At 53.5% G+C, this 13,369-nt stretch overlaps 5 protein-coding genes across 5 annotated transcripts; 2 read left to right on the top strand and 3 right to left on the bottom strand.

The window, feature by feature from the left end:
• The first annotated feature begins 742 nt into the window (after positions 1-742).
• On the top strand, positions 743-3,892 carry BDP81DRAFT_442890 (cyclic nucleotide-binding domain-containing protein). Its single transcript, XM_060591697.1, has one exon. It carries the CDS (start codon positions 882-884, stop codon positions 3,648-3,650), a length of 2,769 nt encoding a protein of 922 aa, XP_060437843.1. The 5' UTR covers positions 743-881; the 3' UTR covers positions 3,651-3,892.
• A 44-nt stretch (positions 3,893-3,936) lies between these two features.
• BDP81DRAFT_171608 (uncharacterized protein) lies at positions 3,937-4,848 on the bottom strand. The gene has a single exon (XM_060582166.1). It carries the CDS (start codon positions 4,804-4,806, stop codon positions 4,222-4,224), a length of 585 nt encoding a protein of 194 aa, XP_060437842.1. The 5' UTR covers positions 4,807-4,848; the 3' UTR covers positions 3,937-4,221.
• Positions 4,849-5,869: 1,021 nt separating this feature from the next.
• On the top strand, positions 5,870-7,937 carry BDP81DRAFT_485903 (HET domain-containing protein; the record flags this gene model as incomplete). Its single annotated transcript, XM_060595185.1, has 2 exons — positions 5,870-7,113; positions 7,200-7,937. 2 exons carry the CDS (start codon positions 5,870-5,872, stop codon positions 7,687-7,689), a joined length of 1,734 nt encoding a protein of 577 aa, XP_060437841.1. The 3' UTR covers positions 7,690-7,937.
• BDP81DRAFT_335946 (uncharacterized protein) lies at positions 7,792-8,687 on the bottom strand (the record flags this gene model as incomplete). The annotated part of the gene is made up of 3 exons (XM_060585881.1): positions 7,792-7,907; positions 7,981-8,297; positions 8,362-8,687. The coding sequence occupies 3 exons, from the start codon at positions 8,685-8,687 to the stop codon at positions 7,792-7,794; spliced, it is 759 nt and encodes a 252-aa protein (XP_060437840.1).
• Positions 8,688-9,619: 932 nt separating this feature from the next.
• Positions 9,620-12,533, bottom strand: BDP81DRAFT_442884 (uncharacterized protein). The gene is made up of 7 exons (XM_060591696.1): positions 12,397-12,533; positions 12,166-12,331; positions 11,565-12,104; positions 11,430-11,511; positions 11,276-11,358; positions 10,983-11,196; positions 9,620-10,907 (listed from the first exon to the last, which is right to left on the bottom strand). Exons 1-7 carry the CDS (start codon positions 12,501-12,503, stop codon positions 9,895-9,897), a joined length of 2,205 nt encoding a protein of 734 aa, XP_060437839.1. The 5' UTR covers positions 12,504-12,533; the 3' UTR covers positions 9,620-9,894.
• Between the last annotated feature and the right edge of the window lie 836 nt (positions 12,534-13,369).

Here is a 13,369-nt window from a genome sequence, read left to right as displayed (position 1 = left end):
CAGATCTGCCACCCAAACTCAGCTTCCACAGCACCCGGTACCAGACACTCAACAACTTTCCGCTGCTGTCTTCGCGCAGCCACTTGGTGTCACCGCATTCCTCATCAATCATTCCATCGTGCCGGCGAATTGTCGTTCCAAAAGCGACCAGAGACACCGTTTCCAACGGCGACGTTGCGTGATACGATCTGCGACACTCGGCGTTGTCGACCACCCCGACCCTCCCACTTTCAAAGCTCCTCCGAAGACCCCGCCTTCAAGCCAAACACGATCGCCTCTCACTCCCGAATCGCCAAGGGGAAACTTCCACATCGAGAGTCAAACAGCGCGAAACAAATAACAGGTCCCCAATTTTCAGGGTATCTCTCATTACCACACCCCGCGATTGACACTTCCTCACGGCGAATCCAATACCTTGCACATTAAGTCGCCGTTCCGGAGCATGCACCAGCCTCGTCTGCTGTCTACACTACCGACGGAAAACGCGGGAATCTAGCACCGGAGGAAGCTTTTAAACACAGGCACGGAGAGGACTCTCCTCCTCCGGCCGCCCTTGCGGAGCACAGGCTACAGACCGGGTGTGCACTGGCAAAGCCCTGTTGAAGCTTTGGCCCTCTGCCCTTCCCACTGGGCGGAGAGCTTAGCCGGCAAGGCACGTCGAAAACCTGGCGTCGACACGACCACGCACGCGGCATCCCTCGAGGACCATGAGGCGGAATCGCTCCCCAACGTCCCCTTCGCCCTACCGCGCCCTCGCCCATACTGGCGCAGGCGCGGGCGGGGTGCCGGATTCCCTCTCACTCCTCAGGTCCTTCAACGTTGACACGAACCCTACACGCCCCATACGCCCATCTCCTCTCACCGCTTCCACCATCCGCGACATGCCGCTCGACTTGGTTGATCGCATCAGATCATTTCCCCTGTTTGTGTCAGCGCCAGAGGAGTTTTTAGCCGCCATCGGAAACCATCTAAGACCGCAGGTTCATGCGGCACAGGACCACATTCTCACAGAGGGCGATGATGCCAGAGCAATGTACTGGCTGGTGCGCGGAGTTGTGGCTGTCACCTCTAGAGACGGTGAAGCCATATATGCAGAACTCAAGCCCGGGGCCTTTTTCGGAGAAATCGGAGTATTGATGGACGTCCCTCGAACTGCGACCATTGTGGCTCGCACAAAATGCCTTCTGGTGGTCCTTAAGAAGGAAGACCTCCAGGCCGAGTTACCGAAATTCCCGGATATGGAACGGGCGATTCGTCACGAAGCTCAGGAGCGCTTAAACATTCTCAAGAAGAAGCGCCAGGAAGGCGGTCAACTCATCAAGCCTGCCTCGACACAGACCAATGGAGCAAGAGAACCGGTGCCAGGAGAAGTGTCTATGGGTGAGGTAGGCACCATCAGAGAGGGTACCGTCGTCAACTCTAAGAAGCGGAAATCTCCCAGTCCTGGCGCCATCGAAGACCCTGCTGCGGGTAGTGCCCTCGGGAGTGGTTTCGTCAACGTGCGACGAACATTGCGAGAGTTGCCTTTGTTCTCCACATTACCTCCTGACATCCTCCATCAGCTTGGACTCAGCGTTCAGCCAAAGACATACCCTCCGTTTACCGACATTATTCAACAAGGGTCAGCCGGCAACGAGATCTTCTTCATTGTCCGAGGTGAAGCAGAGGTTGTTCATGAAGCACCAAATGAGCCCCCAAAGAAGATAGCTCGTGCGACCTATCTCAGGCCAAGATTGAAAGCAGGTCAATACTTTGGAGAAGTGGCCAGTCTTGGGTTGTCCGAAGGTCGAACAGCGACAGTGCGGGCGATTACTACGGTCGAGTGTTTGATGATCCCCGGAGATGCATTAGACACTCTTTGGAGCCGATGCCCGCCCGATATCAAGTCCCAGGTTGAGGAAACGGCTCGTAAGAGATATAAGAATTCCGACGACGACGTTGAAATGTCAGATGCGGACCCTATGGAACGAACCAGCAAGTCAGGCCCCCCGACACCGACGACACCCAAAGCCCTACCGCACGTCACGTTCACGACGCCCTCGAAACCGACGTCACCTACAAAAGACGATATGGAAACAATGGAGCCCAAGGACCCAGATCCTTTCTTGAGCGTGGACATGGAGAATATGCGAAACAGGCGACGCAACTCCCTGGCCCTGCCTGCCCCGCAATCCGACATCTCGTCGTCAATAGTGACGAACGGCTTTCGAACTCACCAGATCGAGTCGACACCTCTCCGCTTCTCTTTCCCGCCACAGTCGCCACCTGAGCAAGAATTGCCTGTCAAGCGAGCCCGGACACTGCCACGGCGTCCACATCCGGCCCAGGCCCCAGCTCTTCCTGATGACTTGCTTGTGGAAGTATTTCGATTCCTCAATGTTGCGGAGCTGATGCGCGCGCGAATCATTTCGTCCCACTGGCGCAAGCTGTTGACGACACACCCAAAGGTCTGCCTGGATTTGGACCTATCCGAGCACAACAGAAGAATCACAGATCTGGCCATCCGAACAGTCATCGGTCCTTTCGTGGGCAACCGCCCCGAGACAATCGACATTAGCAACTGCTTCCACATTACCGACGACGGTTTCCGAGGTCTTTGGGAGAGCTGTGGCCGCAATGTTAAGCGATGGCGCATGCGATCTGTGTGGGATGTCTCTGCAAATCAGATCTTGGAAATGGCAGAGAACGCAAAGGGTCTGGAGGAGATTGACTGGAGCAACTGTCGCAAGGTTGGCGACAACTTACTTGCACGTGTTGTAGGTTGGGTAGTCCCCGAGCCGCCACCACCCCAACCGCCCAGCAAGCAGGTGGTGATATCCAGCTCTTCAGCCAAGTCGAAGCCTCAAAAGGCCGCGACGCAACAGGCTCAACAGAGAGCTGCAAACATCCCCAAGCCGGGAACCATTATTGGTTGCCCTGCCCTTAAGCATCTCAACCTGTCGTACTGCAAACACATTACCGACAGGTCAATGGCACACCTCGCTGCTCATGCGTCCAATCGATTGCAGTCGTTGTCCCTGACTCGATGCACGTCGATTTCAGACGCCGGCTTCCAGTCTTGGGCTCCCTACCGGTTCCTTAACCTGTCTCACCTGTGCCTTGCGGACTGCACTTACCTCTCTGACAACGCGGTCGTCGCCCTTGTGGGTGCGGCCAAGAACCTGACGCACTTGGATCTGTCCTTTTGCTGCGCTCTGTCCGATACCGCCACGGAGGTCGTCGCGCTGGGATTGCCTCAGTTGCGCGAACTTCGCCTCTCGTTCTGCGGCAGTGCCGTCTCGGATGCAAGCTTGCAGTCGGTTGCACTGCACTTGAATGAGTTGGAGGGAATCTCGGTTCGCGGCTGCGTTAGAGTCACTGGCGGCGGTGTCGAGAATCTGCTTGAAGGATGTAGTCGACTACAATGGGTGGACGTTAGTCAGTGCCGGAATTTGGAGAACTGGATCCGAAGCGGAGGGGTTATGCGGTGGGGATTCGATGAGCGTGGTGGAAACGGCCTGTCGCCGGGACAAGTGCCTTTGCCGTTGCCTAGCCCGACGCCGGCTGCTACGAACCACGGTGGACGTGGGGCAAGGCCGCTAAGCTTCCGGAGAAGAGCAAGACACCCCGTCCGATTCATTGTTGAAAAGGGGGCATTCGGGCTCAGATGATGATGGGAAGGGGTGTAATTGGGGAATCTTGACGCTGTTATGAGAGAAGATGTTTTGTACGATTTGTGGCGCGGCGTGGAATTGTTTGGATCATAGAATAAGCCTATTTAAGGGAGGCGCAACTCGTTACGAGAAGCAGACGGCATTACAGGGCATCATGTTTGGTTTCTCAGACGACTTTTGGCGGGGATGGGCTGAGGATAGACTGGACTTGATGATACCCTAATTCATTTCGTTACCGTTATCAAAGGCACGTGATGCCAAGTACATCCGGCCGTTCGTTTCCATATCGGTGTGACGATGACTCCCCATTGACTGTTGCACACTACGCTTGAGGTCCCTAAACAACAACACCATTCACCATCCGCGACTTTTCCTATTTGACTCTGCCCAGTATGCCCGTTGCTCCTCCTTCTGCTGCTGCAGCAGCTCCTCAGGCGACAACGGGAACCCCCCACCTTGAGCAGAAACAGAACCCTCGTGAGCGCTGCCACCTGCGTTAAAGTCACGAGGATCCGGTCGAATGTGCGCCACGCCCCCGGGGTTATGGGGTTCCCCTCGCTAGTAAAATTTATATGGGCGCTGTAGAGCAGGGACATGTCGACGAGGAGGAGGGCGGTCTGGTAGACGCGCCATAGGCGGAGTTGGACTTTGGCCGGGACGGCGCAGCGTTCGGGGGAGCTCGACGGAGAGGCCGTAGGAGATGACGGCGTGGAAGAGTGCGTAGGCGAGGAGTTGGAGGGTGTGGGCGTCTGAGTAGAAGTGCGAGTCTGGGTTTGAGTAGACTAGTTTTGAGATGGATGTTAGGGGCGTGGCGGAGAGGAAGGGCTGGATGGAGGTGGGGTTGAGGATGGTGAGGAGGGTTTGGTAGGTTTTTGGGATGAGGCAATGGTAGGTTACTGGGATGAGGGTGGGTTGCGTGATTTTGATTGTGTAGGAGTTTATTATGAGTGGATCTGCTTTGGCCATGTTCTGCGAGGTTAGGGGGAGGAGGGGGTCCCGGTTTGTATGTGTTTTGGTGATGTTTTTGGTGGTTGGATGCTGCGATGTTGGCGGGGGTGTTGCAGAATGCGGGATTCGAGATGCGAACAAAGATGACGACGGAACCGCTACAGTAGGCACTTTTCTGGGCTGAAAATTCTCGAACGGCGTCCATTAAATATTAGTATTCGGTACGTTAGTAGGGATGGAAAAGAATGCTACTGTTTCTTCTCTATTTGCAGGAAAGTGATGAAATTTGATTGCTTGTCTCCAAAGTTAAAACTCTGGGCCATCAGACCGCGTTGTGGCATCCAAGGTAGCCTTAATTAGTGAGAATGTCACTGGTGTATTACTGTTGTATCGTCGTGACTCGCGGGGGCTTTCTTTCCTTCTATTCCGTCTTCTCCTTCTTTTCCTTTTCGGGGAGGAGGGGCACGGGGTGCTTGGACCAAGGGGCGACTGGCGGGGAAACTGCAGTCGGGGGCGTAGTAAGGTCCGGGCGTTACTGGCCTTGCCTTCCCCTTCTTTTTTTTTTGGTTTTTTTTTTTGTTTTTTTTTTTTTGGCTGCTTAAGCTCGTGGGGCTATGGCGTGCAGGAGCTTGGGCCGGTCGGTGGTCTTTGGACTGAGGGGAGCTGAGCTGGGAATGTGTTAGATTCCTTACGTCAGCTTGAGGATTCAATGTTTGTGATGGCTGTTTCTTCTTTTTCTCACACGATCTCACACGACGTTCTTCAACAACATCGTTCAGTTCCATGTAGGTGTTACTTGGACCCGTGTTTGATCTGAAATCAGAATGGTACTCACTCACCGGTGCGTTGCAGCGCCTTTGCCCGATGTGAGCTCACACTATCGTTGATATCCTAGCCGTTGGTATTCCCTCGGTGACTACTTAGCTTCACCGGCATACCATTATCTGCTAGCACCTTCAACTCAGTCAAATGAAGGACCCCAATATCTTCAGCCAGAATTGTAATCGCCCTTGATGCGAGATGATTCGGAGTGCCTCTCAGCCGCTTCTCAATTGCTCCTCTCGGTCGTGCAAGGGCATCATGCAGGGCTGCGGCGCTGATATGACCCCCACGGAATAGCCCAATCACGCAGCTCTGCTTCGTATGAGCGCATTTTGGTTGCTGATAGCCTGATCCCCGGCAACCCCTCAACTCTTCTTTCGAGAACGTCTGGTTGGATAACAATACATTGTCATGCTACGACATCGCGACTGAGCCAACCAGGCAAAATGCGGCTTCTAGAAACGACTATGTTGGAACTGAGCGAGTTTGTCGAGGGCCACATTCCCGAATACGCCATTCTTTCGCACACTTGGGGCGACGAAGAAGTCCTCTTTCGAGATCTTGAAAAGGGCCCCTCAGCTAAAGCTGGATGGACCAAGATCCAGTCTGCCTGCCGCGTGGCCCGCGAACGGGGCCACTCCTGGATCTGGATTGATACTTGCTGCATCGACAAGGCCAGCAGCAGCGAGCTCTCCGAGGCCCTCAACTCTATGTTCAAGTGGTACCAAGGGGCCCGCCTCTGCTTAGCCTACCTCTCCGACGTGGCATACTATAAGCCGGGGACCGACAAGTGTGGGACGGCTCTGGCTGGGAGTCGGTGGTTCACCCGCGGCTGGACACTCCAAGAGCTCCTGGCCCCATCATCTCTGGTCTTTTATGCACAAGATTGGAGACTTCTAGGGCTGCGAGGCCTTTTCGACGACGTCATAGAGCAGAGGACAGGTATTGAAAGACCTTACCTTTCGGAGGGGCGGAGCCTGGAAAGCGCGAGTGTAGCCGAGCGGATGAGTTGGGCCTCACAAAGGATGACGACCCGAACTGAAGACGTTGCCTATTGCCTGCTGGGTATCTTTGACGTCAATATGCCGCTCATCTACGGTGAAGGCACCAAGGCCTTCAAGAGACTACAAGAGGCAATTATTCTAGATAACAACGACCAGTCCATCTTCGCGTGGGGAACTATTTGCGAGGAGGACACGGTCAACCTTCCGTCCTTCCCGGAGGACCCGGACGGCTTGCCGCTCTTTGCGGCAAGTCCTACAGATTTCAAGGGATGCGGCGACGTCGAACCAATCCCCAATGGTATTCCCAGTGCTCCATTGCGCGTCGAGACTTCGGGCATCACCATTGTGACTCCACTTCTAGTAGGGGCAGATTATTACAAATGGAGCTTGAGCCGCCCCTCCACTAATTTCTTGGCACCTCTGCTCTGTCGGCGCCGCAATCAAGTCTTCAACGTCATCGCACTTGCTCTCGATAGCACAGACAGGCCCACACCTGATAGCCGCCTTTTGGAGGGAAGGTTATTTTACAGGCGATCAAGATTGCTTTTGACCTTTCCAATAACCGTATGGGCGAGTGGGAGTCTCTGTTCGACTTTCATCAAATTTCAACCCTCGTCATGGATTGGAGTTGAAATCCATCGCGTCTTCGCCCAAAAAGGATGTGCCGTTCGGACCCTACCTAAGGGGTATAGTATAGTCTTGGTTCCCCGTATACGTTCAGACGGAATGATAATGGCCCCTCTGGTTTTTCAATAACGCATCGCCTGGACAGATCGTATGGCCTTGCGTCGCCAATTGTGATTCCCCTCAAAGGTCCACTAGGGTCACATAATGATGGGGAAGGGGAGCTCGCTCTTGTCTTGCAATACCAGTACTTTTCGAAAGATGCCGATGACAGCGGCATCCTCCGCTTCGAAACGGAGCCGTCATGGATGGTGAACCGGGTGGTGAATATACCTCCCGGGTCGACCATTGAAGCCGTTGCGCACACGGTGCAGGCTGAATCTGAGGCATGGCCGGCGGAGTACGTACGTCGAATCTCTGGCGCGAGCAAGAGGCCCGAATCTGGCGGAGATAGCGAGCTCCTTTCAGACTTATTCAATCGGAGTTCTTTGAGGACGTTTACCAGATTCCATGTCGGAGTTACAAATGAGCCAGTACACGACCCGCTTCACATCGTTGATGTTGTGGATTTGATGGGAGAAAACGTCTCCCTGGAGAGGCATCACTTTGGAAGATACACTCCCGTTAAGGGTACATAGTAGTTCGCTAAATGAGTAGACGATAACGGTTTCGAAGATGGGATACCTCTCTGACATTGAGCTGCGAAACTCTGTCCCTTGGAGAGTCCTATATTTGGCAACTCAGGCAGAACATAGCCCTTCATGGACACTTGCTGGATGACTCGTAGCCGATCCCCAATTCATCCCAGCCATCTGCCTCCCGGTATCGGTCGAGCCATCAGCGCGGATGTACGAGCCTATCACCCGTCAGTCTCTGTATCCCTGGCATACGACACACCCAAACTCAAGAACTAGTTCGAGAAGACTTACTACTCGCATGGTAATGCCACCAATCCTGCGACCGAAAGGCATTATTCGTCAGCTGGGAAAGCAAATCGTTCCATCCTGTATTCCTATCGTGGTAGATGGCGTGCTTCGACCACGCGACGTAGACTTTCGGATGGTCGAGGTTCTTTCTGCCGTTGTCTCCGCCGCGGGGGAGGGTTGCGTCGACGGTGTTGAAGGTGTTTTGGATGTCGCCCCAGTTCTTGCGGTCGTAGCCTGAGTGTTGGGAGAGTAAGAGCTGTGAGGGCTGCCAGTTGCTTGCGGAGTCTTTTGCCCAGATGACTATTACTCTTTCCCAGTCGCTGTTGTTGGATGATCTGTCAGTTACATCCGTATATCGAGACGCCGGGGGAGGTTGGGACCTACTACTTGTGTCCAAACACACCAGACGGCGTAAATCCATCCTTCTCATAGAACAAATTATACACAACCCGGACCTCATTATCGTTGCACTTGCTGTAACTGTAATACACTGGGAAATCCGGGGCCGCGTTCCCGATCCCCACGCCCGGTTTCCGGCAGTTACATCCCGCGTCCGGCCATCCGCAGAGCTCGGCGCCGGGGGTTTGTTGCCCGTCGAGGACTGCGTGTGTTGGGATACACGGGGGCTGGTTCATCGCTTGGCCGAAGAACCACATTGGTTGGGCGGCCATGGCGAGGCCGATGCCGCCTTCGTTGAGGAGGTTTGTCATTTGGGTGTCGGAGATGGAGCTTACGGCTGTGGTTGTGCTTATCATGGTGGCACAGAGCGCGAGGATAGTCTTCAGGGAGAGCATCTTGGCCGTATAACGCGGAATGGCCTGGTCGTTTCCCGGGGATGCGTTGCTCATGATGATGGCGTCTCGCTCTAGGATAGGTTTGCAGGCTTCTGAGAGACGGATGAGGAGGCATTCTTATGCAACTCATTTCTCTAGGATGAGTTCCAAGTCAGGCTCGTATTTGTGAACGGTTTGGTGTCCTGCATTACCGAGGACTCAGGAGAGATGTACGGGCCGTTCCTTGAGTCGGCATCTTCTCGGCGGTCCCTGAAGATCATGCTGCGACCTCGACTCTTGATAGGTTGGCAGCTACAAGAGCGTTCCTGCATGGCATCCCGCATGCCATTACTAGGATTATTACGTGTGATCGATACTCTATACGAGTTCAACTACCTGGCTGCATGGAAATCCTTCGGTCAGGGGTTGTACGTGTAAGAGTTGGGCCATTGGCTCATTTTACTGCTGCCTGCGGCTCGACTTGGCACCTGCCAAACCGAGCGGGCGAGCTTAGCCGCAACGTGGATAGCATAGGTCGAAAGTTTACATTTCCATGTTGGAGATGATTAAGCCAGTCGTGCCTCTTTGCTTCACTGTAGTAGGGGTCAGGGTGTGGACTTGTATGGTCCCCTGAGACGACCGACGGCAATATGTAGACCCGAGTGCTTGCCCCCCCTCCCTTCGAGAAGCCTTGAGATGTCGAGATGACTGATAACTTTCTATTTGACGAAGGAAACCTTTCAGTTCGTTCTCTTCGGCAAATCAAATAGTCTAGGAAGCTCTCCCGGGCCCATCGTGCCGTACTTTGAAAGTGGAAAGGCTTGGTCGATTCGTGGTTATGGCTCCCAGGTCAAAGTCTAAGCACGTTGCTGGAATATTGAAACACTTCACTTGCTCAAGTTGAGTCGCTATGTGAAGGGTTCAAATAAAATTGCGCTTTAATGAACAATATAGCTGCTTCTTTGTTCGTCCAGACTGTTACAAAGGGGCTATCCTTTTTACCCAACTGATTGGCAACGTTGCAGAAGTCTCGAGCCAAGAACCTTGGGCATCCGAAAATATAAAGTTCCAGCAGACAAATGAAAGTAAATCGCCAAGTATCCCATGCCTGGTATAAACCTACAGGTTAAGTCGAGACCTCTCATTACGTACCATCATTCATCCAGTGATAATGAACATGGACATCGCCATTCTCAGTTGCCTGCACGTCCTCCGCCGACGAGTCAACCTCCGAAGCACCATGCTTGAGGCCCCTCTGCCACGACACAAAGTCGTAGTACCCATGCTGCAACGGGTACCCGATCGGGTACTGCTTGTCCGGCCGCGTGCCCAAGATCGCGCCGACGGAAGCCTTCACAATCCACTCCGCCATGCTCAGGGCGTAGTACACCCTGCTCGTCGCCTGGTCTCTTAGGCGGTCACCGCGCGTCCGTTTGTCTCTCTTCTCATTGTCGCTCCTCTGTTTCAAGTCGACGAGGTCGTCGTTGATGTCGATGAACATGCGCTCCCACATGCCGATTTGCTCTTCTTTGAGCACCTTGCCTTCTGGGTGGGTCCAAGTATAAGTGTTTTTCGGAGCCTTCAACTGCCACATATTCTTTTCCGAGGGCTGCTCAGTATCAACGAGATTGCCTTCCTCAGCTTGAATTTTCGGATACTGTTGATGAATGGCGGTGACGGATCCGCCCACGGTCTTGTACTTGTCCACGATCTTCGGGTCGCGACCTTGCCGAATCTCGGTTGGAACTACGCCTCCATCAAGCTTCAGGTCCCAACCGCGCCCAGTGAGGGCATTACAGCGCCACTCAGCCTTGTCGTCTAGCCCGAGACCGTTGTACAGGTACCGGACTCTGACGCAGGGGTGAACCAGCTCCTTGGTGTGTGTCAAAACCTTCTTGTCGCCGTCATCTGACTCATCTCGGTAGAAATGAGGCGTCCGCGCCGAGCTCTCTGCGAATTGACCGTGGTACGCATGATACGGCGCTGTGATCATGTTCCAAGCCCTGTCGAGACCGGTCGTGACCAAAGATGTCGGACTGGTGATCTCACCGAGACCCCAGGGCCGAATGGTATCTCCGTGGGAGATTGTGCTGAAGATGCGCTGCATTTCGCACGTGCTGAATTCCACCCCGACGGAAGTCAATTGATCCGCCATCCCTGGCAACACCGAGTTAGTCTAGGTTCATCAAGTAACCCTAGCGGAGAGTGCAGCACAAGGGGTGCGTAACGTACATCCAAGGGCAATCTTGGAGATTTGCTGTGAATCGGAGCCTCCGCCGACGTTGCTGTGGCATCCAGGAAACCAAACCTGGCGAAGCTGAGTATTTGTGTTCGACCTCTTGCACCTCCAAAGCGTGGGAGCGAAAGGGCTTCTGAATTCGTCCAGGGCAAGGGCGTGAAACGCGTGATCGATGTTGGGGTGGACGTTGTAGCTTGCAAATCGGAGCTGGTAGTCAAGCGTCGTTTAATAATTGCACAAATATTGCCATCGCAGCCCGGGACTTCCTCCAAGGGTGAATCCTTACCTCCTCGGCACGGCGGCCGGCGGTGTGCAAGTTGCACCACGGCATCCTAGGAATCCCAAGACTGCCTACTGTCTCCCAAACGCCTATTCGAATGGGGTGATTAGCTACCGCAGACTCGAGTTGAACTGAGCGTTGGGGGTGGAGATGAACTGACCGACTGCCTTGATATTTCCTTCCACGGCTTCGTGTGAAACCTTGCCGTCTTTTTCCATCATGCGAGTCAAGCATAATTCGTACTGAGAAGTCAGCCATCAAGTCAAGCATTTGAGACTAGCGAGACATCACTTACATCGCTCAGCTGCTGGCGATACGCCTCTGCCATGAGGCGAAACTTCATGGTGCCATCTGGCCGTTTGAATTGAGTCATCTTTGTAAACAACTTCTTCTTGTCGTCATACAGCTGCTTCTCCAACGCTTCTTGACTCATAGCTTTTTCGTAACGTTCGAGGAGTTTCAATAGCTTCTCCTCCACATCCCAAAACGCTTCTTCGGATAACTCTCCGACACACATGGGGTCCAATTGATCTTCGAGCGGCTGAATCTCTGCCATGTACTCCTTCTCTATCTTCATCTTCAACTGGTCGTGGTTGAAACCCAGTAGATGCACCTTGGGGTCAAACATGTTAGGATGCTTCCAGTCGTTGAAGGCCTTGTAGTCGTTGTAAATGGCGTGTAGGCTGCTGATTCCAGAGCGGTTGAGGAAACCAAGCGTGCAGACCATGCCTGCGAGTGACCGGGCCGTGAAAGCGCCTCGCGAGAAGCCGACGATAATGATCTCGTCTCCTGGGTTGTAGTTATCGCAGATGAAGCGGTAACAATCCACAATATCCTAGTCCCGTTCAGCATCATTCGGGCACCATCTTTCTCGGTCGTCTGTCACTGTCGCATACCTGTTTTACACCCAGACCGAACAGGCCTCCCACAAAGCTGGCCCACTTGTCTTGTTCCGTTCCAGGGCCGCGGTGGTAGTAGACTACTTGGGCCATGCCGGTGCAGCACTTGTGTGCGACTGCAGAAGACAGCCGACTCACGTTGGTGGGTACGCCGCCATTGTTGCTTGAGGGAACCATGTCAGTACGCTCTAGACGGGCAGAACTATGCGCATCTGTTGCCCGACTTACGAGTTGTTCCACGTGCCATCACAGCAGATCACTAGCCTTTTTCTGTTTGCAAAGTTGCCATCATCTGGGATGGTTCTGTGGGCGCACTTGACGTATTCTGTCGACATTCTGACTGCTTTCTTGTTCCAATCGAAGTAGGTTACACATCGGGTTGCGAGAAGCAGGCGACAGCAGAGACGAAGGTGCCGCCCATGGGGCCATTATATCAACGAGAAGCCAGTCGGCTCGCAGTCATCTAGGGCTGAAAGTAAATGGGATTCCAGATGCTAGCATGTGAAATGGGCTCATATCTCAAGGGGCTGTTTCCCCATAAGTGTCCTTGAACTACCGGAAACGGCACGTTGTCTTAGACCCCGCGATCCATCTTGGCTGCAGCTGAAGGTATTCAGGAACGCAACGCGATGAGAACGGATATAATCAGCAGCGAACAGCAGATTAGTCGTTTTGCAGCCTATCACATCTGCCCAAACTAGATTTAGTTGGCCTAGGAGTTCGGCAGATTCAGAATCATAACCTGCAGGCTGCAGCTATTGTGAGCGGATATGTGCATGGAATGAGACATCGTATTTGTGGAAATGCGGGAAGTTCCTTAGTCTTGAGTTGGACAACAACTCTCATATTATCGAAACTACAACTGAGCGACTTTGGGTTCCTATTTCCAGTTGATAAGTCCGAAATTGAGGATGTCAGCAAATTCGCCTGAATATGAATCAATCCAGACCCGTGTAGTCTCGGGCCTTCGGCGCACAACTCAAACGACAGTTTGCTGATTCACCGAGCTAAGCGGAAATGAGTTTGCGGGAATCCGAGGTTGCGATTTTTCTGGTTTTATGTTCGAGAGAGAATGTCGTTTCCTTTATCGCACAGTTGACGACTCGATAAACGACGATCAAACAGTCATGTAGGCGGTCTAAGATTCGGTCGTTGGCTTTGCAGATCCCAATTCTACCCAACACCAAATAAAGCGAGGGAC

This window comes from Colletotrichum phormii (genome assembly GCF_030913505.1).
Source record: "Colletotrichum phormii strain CBS 102054 chromosome Unknown BDP81scaffold_43, whole genome shotgun sequence".
Taxonomy (NCBI): Eukaryota; Fungi; Ascomycota; class Sordariomycetes; order Glomerellales; family Glomerellaceae; genus Colletotrichum; species Colletotrichum phormii.
The sequence above is the reverse complement of the archived record's forward strand: the minus strand, read 5'-3'. Positions and strand labels throughout refer to the sequence as shown.